The sequence below is a fragment of the Branchiostoma belcheri genome, unplaced genomic scaffold (genome assembly GCF_001625305.1).
Source record: "Branchiostoma belcheri isolate BF01 breed outbred unplaced genomic scaffold, Haploidv18h27 scaffold39, whole genome shotgun sequence".
Lineage (NCBI taxonomy): Eukaryota > Metazoa > Chordata > Leptocardii > Amphioxiformes > Branchiostomatidae > Branchiostoma > Branchiostoma belcheri.
This window is the reverse complement of record NW_017804009.1, coordinates 1,162,451-1,168,750: the sequence shown is the minus strand read 5'-3', so window position 1 is coordinate 1,168,750 and position 6,300 is coordinate 1,162,451. Positions and strand designations below refer to the sequence as shown.

The window sequence follows — 6,300 nt, the reverse complement described above, 5'->3', positions numbered from 1 at the left end:
TCGATCGATCGATCGATCGATCGATCGATCGATCGATTGATTGCTACCACTCGACTGCGCAATGTTTCAAAATGTTTAAAACGTTCGGGTGCGGACGGGAGGTTCGGCCATGGTTTGATTGTGTTCAGGAGTAGCTCACCACGGTCTGTGGCGTGATTTGGAGGTCAAATTTGACTCAAATTTAACTCAAATTTGAATTGATTCGTGTGGAAAGGTAGGCGTGGTGTTAATCTGGTCTCGACTGCTCCTGAACTTCAACCTTGGTTGGTTTGTTAGTGGTCGGGGGGAAGGTTCTGAATAAGTGACAGAGGCTTAACCATAACCTTAGCCTGGTTACCAGCTATTTGAGGCTCAGGAGCTAAAATAGGTAGGCTAGCTTAACCTACCTGCCACAGCGCCCTCCACCTGCGCGTTGGTGACGACGTTCCCGCCGCCTGTAGAACTGCCGTCTGCCCGGTGCACGCCGTCCGAGCTGTCCTGCACGTGCAGGTGAAACTGCACCAGGAGACCGTCGATAGCCGCCTCCAGCATGACCAGCCTGCCGTACAGGTCTCCCGTCTCGCCGTCCGACCCCCCTCCCCCACCGCCGCCGCCCGCCTCCCTGACATACACGTCCAGATCGTTTATTCTCTTGTCCTGGGCGTCACATCTGGCCTGAAACAGAGTGGCAAACTCTTCTTGTTTCGCCTCCAGTCCTTCTAGGTAGCTGTCCACGCGGGTGGTTTGACGCTGCTGCTCTTCCCACCTCTCGTTCGCGAGGTTGGCGTGTTCTTGGTCGCCCTTCTCCAGCGCGGCCAGGGAGCGCCAGATCTGATCGTGAACTTGCTGCAGTTTGACGAGAGTCTCCCTCAGACTGCTGACGTCGTCGCCGTGGAAGTTTATGAGGTCTTCAACCTGTTGCATGCGCTCTTTCTGGTCGTTGATGCCGGCTCGTAGCGCCGCGACGTGCTGCTGCATCTCCCCGTCCAACCCCGCCACCCTCCGCTCGAGTTTCCGCACGCGTCGGTTCCTGTCCTTACGCTTCTTCTCGCCCCGCTCTTTCTCTCTCTCCCTCCCCCTTTCCTCCTTCTTCGCCTCCCCTTCTTCTGCGGCCGCCTGTATCACGCACGACAAAGCTGCCAGTACGACGACAACGGCCACGACAAACACACGACAGCTCACCATCTTTCCCGACTGTTTTACAACGTTTTAAAACACGATCTCGTTTTTGTATCAGTCCACGTTTAGAACAGGCACGGACGTTATGCCACAAAGAGTATACTAGTATACTACACCCGCGCAGCTGGCCTTGTATACCCTGGAGCGGTGTCGCACGACTGGTCAGGCGTGAGAACCAATGACAAAACTCGTATCATCCCCCACAATGATGAGTCATTATACGGGCTATAGGTCACGCACCCATTGTAAGAACCTGTCACACACACAAGTTTCTCTCTACAGTGAAAGAAAACAACAACTTCCTTTCGGATGTTTATATAACCGTTTTTCGTGGAAAAGGATGTGGGCTGGGGCAGGAAACGATTGATAAGTTTCCAGGGGAGCAGTCCCTTGGAACTAAAGTAAAGATCAGCATTGAATTTGTGACTTCCTGTATCACTTTTCCTAACTCCAATATTAGATCACTACTTCAACTACTACTACTAGTAGTACTACACATACACGTAGTAAGGCCTTCAAACTCCTACCTATAGTGGCTAGTTTTACATGGATATAGATGCGAGTGTATGTCCAATATATGGCATTACCGCTCTTTATAAGAGTAGGAAAAAGTGTTTGTCACAATATTTTGACATTGAGATTCCACTTGATATTGTTAAATTTTTTTTGTAAAAAGAGACGCTGCAACAAGCCGAAAATCCCAGAAATTTTGCTTTACTTCCAACGCTTGGTTGGAAGCAGAGACTATTGCCCTTGATAGAGCTGGCTGGAAGTACCTGACGGAGGGGAGCAAGGGGCCAGTACCTGGCCTGTGCATATAGGCAGGGCCTGATCTCGCGTCTTGGCTTGACAAACCGACTCGAAGATTGCTATCAGTGACACGCATACCTGTGTACAGGTAAACTCTCTCTGGTACCTGGTACATGTGCCTGCATGTGTCACGCCAACTGTATCCCCAACTGACGGTATTCTGAGAACCTCCTACCCTTTTTGTCTTGTAGTTAGGGGTGCTGACTCAGGATGGCAGGCCCTCACTGTGCGTGTGTCCTTACACCTACACAATGTATTTCCTCACTCGAGTCATGTGAAAATGAGTACCTAGCTTCCATTAGGGGCGTCCTCTTGGATGGCACACAAGCACACAAGCAAACATGTAACGTTACACAGATACCACACACACATGCAAGCACACAATGTCATGTAAGGCCATGTAACGTTACACACACACACACACACACACACACACACACACACACACACACACACACACACACACCACACACACACAAGCACACACACAAGCACACGCACACCACACACAGAAAAACTCACAAAGCGGGTGATGCTTTCCAGACAGTTGAACACTCTAAACCTCGGGATAACCAAACTAACGTTTCACCCCTCAACATGGGTCACTACACACGAGCCAGCTTAACTGGAAAGCCCCCAAATCCCCTTCAACTCCAATCAAAACATGTTGTAGCTTCACCGCTTCCTTTATTTGCACACGCTCATCCAAGCACATATACTGTTCAACGACTAGCTTCATTTGTAGCCTTCTTCGTGCCCAGAAATATAGTTGCTATTCTTGTTGAAGTTCGATCATAATGGTAAAATGCATCTACACATACTATCATATGATAGAACGGAGAGTGCGTTTTACTTTAGACAAATGATTTCTTGGCATAGAAATGCGTCGTCGAATGTTTGAAATAACAAGTACTTGACGTAAGATATGACAAGTGGACATCGGAAGTTCAAGAACGCTTGGAATGCGTGTTTCGTGTGACGCACCGATTAAGTAGATGTTAGCACCCTTGCATTAAGACCCTGTCACACACAGCTGAATATGACCTTCCGAACGCTGCCTAACTCCTAGCCTCCATGACCTCCATAGCATGCCAAAAACTGGGGGTTTCGGGGGTACGTCTTCAGGGTCTTTGGGATCTTTTATGTGCTATTTTCCGAGTATAGACAACACAGCCGGCCTGGTTGAATTACCCCCGTTTTTAGAACTGGGCTAATGATACAGAAAACAGCCGAAGACCACCAAAACCCCCAGTTCTATAAGCCTGCTACGGAGGCTACCTGAATAAACTCCCCACAACCATGGTTGAGCGTCGGTCGGGAGCAAGGTCGGCTGTGGTTGGCTGGTGTTCGGCGAGGTCGGCGAAGGAAGGTTGGGCCACTGTTGGCTGGTGTTGCGGGGAGTAGGTCAGTAGTATTGGGGGGAGGTCAAATTTGACAAAGTTTTAACTCAAATTCGATTCGTACAGATGGGTAGGCGTGGCCTAAATTTGGTCAGGCTGCTCCCGAACTTCGGCCAACCTTGGTTGGTGCGTACGTGGTTTGGGGGAAAGTTCTGAATGTGTGACATGGGCTTGAAGTAGATGTTAGGCCACAGTAAGTAAATTTTATGGATGGCATCCTCCGCAGACTCCAAATCTAATGCGATAGGGCAAAAAAAACGGGGGGGGGGGCAAAACAAGATTCCTACATTTTCAAATTTTTACATCATAAACCTTGTTAAACAAGAAACGATACATACATTGTGCAAAATTTTCTGCCAACTATTACAACATCCATTTGTTACGTTCAAAAATAAAAGTTTTCAATCATTGTACAAATGGTTTTGATTCAGTGGGAACATCGTGTAAAAGGAATGAAATACATCACTGCATCAAGTCTCCTCTTTTCGTATTCATCTGCCATCCACCTTCAGGCATGGCAACAGGCATCATAATTGTCCATTTTCGGCATGTTGACCACTGTCAGAGGGCAACAAAATTTCTTGTGTTTTTTTTTTTCAAAATCAGGCGAAAATTAATGCGCGCGCTGATGTCATCCATACAATTTACTTGCTGTGGCCTTAGCCCCAGGCACTAGATAAACACACTACAGTAAGGCCATGTTGATTTGATTATATGGATGACATCCTCTGGGAGCCCCAAAACTGATGCGCGCGTGCGAATAAAAAAAAAGTTTTGCAAAAAAAAAAGTTCTTTTCATTATGAAATCTAGGTGGTCATCAGGGTTGAGCAAATGGCACAGAATATGGTTTAGCGAATAATCTAGTCTTCTGGTTCATTTCTTTACAATTTCGTCTTTTTTCGTTTGATTTTGGCATTCTACGACATTGGTATAGTTTTTATTGATTTTTTTGTAACTTATAGTATATTTTTGCTCATTTTGCAACTGTTTTGTACGATTTACAGTATGGTTGAAAACTTTTTTTTTTTTGAAACGGCCGAAAATTCATGTCATCCATATAATCAAATCAACATGGCCTAACTGCAAGTCACACTAGCGACAGTAACGTTACACTGAGATGCCCTCAGAATGTTTCATACCACCGGGAACGCCAGGAATGTTTTGCTGGGTTGGGTCAGTGGTTTCAAGCTTGCGTGCGCGGAGTGTTTGCATCCTGTTGTGTGTAAACTGTCGTCACTGTTTGTAGTAAATCGGTTCCTTATTGCGAAAGTGTTTGTCCTTGGGTTGACCGAAAAGCTACAGTTACTCATGAATATACATGCCGTCATGTGTCGGTTCAGTTCGCTTGAAGAGGAAACTACGAGATGGTTTTCACTTTCTGAGAAGAGTTCAGTACCTCCGTATTAAAGGGGCTTGTGTTATATTCGTCTATCAGAAAATGTTTGCCGACTTTTTCCAGCTGCCTCCCGAAGCCTGACGGAGGCTAGTGTGTCATGTCTATCCTCACATCTTATATTAGCCTCTACCAGGCTTCAGAAGCAGCTTGAAAGAGTAGAAATAGGCCAAAATACGGAATTTGGTCCGCTATTATTAAAAGGTCTACAGTTTGCCGCTCCCAAACTGTACTCCTTTAGCGGACCAACTCCCCTGGCATGTTATCTGTCTATGTGGCCAATTTCTACTCTTTCCAACCGCTTCTAAAGCTCGGTAGAGGCTATATTTCTGTCATTGTGTGTCCTTGGGCCTAGGAACATAATTTTGTTTTTCATGTTTCCCGACCGGCCCTAGAAAAAAACTGCCGACCCTAGCCTTTTTTGTGTGAACCCCTCCCCTGCAATGAATTTTTCAAGCTGATCGACCTTTTCTAGCTCAATGATTGTACAATACGGTTTCCAACATTGATATTGAAAATCAAAGTGTCCTAATGCAAGTTTTACTTTATTATGTTAAACTGTATTGCAAAAGTTGGATCACTACTGATCCCCAAAGTATAAAAAAAAAGAAAAAGAAGAAGAAGAAAAAGAAAATCCCTACCTACCGACCCTAATTCTTTTCAGAGCTAAAACAGGAAACATAAGGCCACACCAATTTAATTTCTTGGTTAATGGATTCGCCAGCTTCATTTTCTTCTGATTTGCAAAAAAAAAAAAATCATAATCAACTGCAAAATGCTCATATTTTGCCCTGAACAGTTGAAAACAGTCCTTTTCTTCCTAGTTGTTAAAGTTGTTCCATCTTTCAATGCAGTGGTATCATTAAAAGTTAAAAATTCATTGTTTAAATTGTTGACTTCATGGCTCCTATCGTACCATTTTGGGCCATAATAGGATGCCTAGGTCTGTTTTTTTTTTCGCCCGTCCGCTCCATTATTTTTGTACAAAAATCCGTTAACCAAGAAATTAAATTGGTGTGGCCTAATAACATTTTTCTTAGGCCTTATGGTAGCAGAACACAGTATATTAATGGGCGACCCCCGGGGGTCTGTGACGCGGGTATAGAAAGTATAGTAGTACAGCGAATATTCTTGAAGGCTGGGTAGAAAGCCTGATAAGAGCGTCAGCCGTGCTGTGTGGTGTAAGAATGTATCGGGGTTGAGACTGTATGATTTGAATTGTGAAGGTTTTGCAGTTCGTGTATAAATGCGCCGTATTGCGCAACTGGCTTTCCGGGTGAGTCGGCTGCAGTTCAGGTCACGTCCGTAGAGGGCGATTTCAAAGTGTACGTTACGAGCAGATACGCCGACAGGATTTTTGGGTTTCTAGATATTTTGTAGTTTGTACCTTCTTCTGAAACATATTCGATTTTCGTATTTGTGAAGTGCACCTTGCTATAATTTTTACCGCGTCGAAGTGAGTCATCTTGGGGTCCTTAACTATAGAAATCCCCATAGGGCGAAAACTGTGTTCTGCTACCTTATCGGTGAGTGTGCTG

General features: G+C 45.4%; 1 protein-coding gene across 1 annotated transcript in view; it reads right to left on the bottom strand.

The window, feature by feature from the left end:
* Nucleotides 1-1,421, bottom strand: part of LOC109476697 — a 14,041-nt gene extending 12,620 nt beyond the window's left edge. Inside the window, exon 1 of the mRNA XM_019777704.1 lies at nt 387-1,421. Coding sequence (XP_019633263.1) covers nt 387-1,164 — 778 coding nt within the window. The 5' untranslated portion in view covers nt 1,165-1,421. The remainder of the gene's footprint in view (nt 1-386) is intronic.
* Between the last annotated feature and the right edge of the window lie 4,879 nt (nt 1,422-6,300).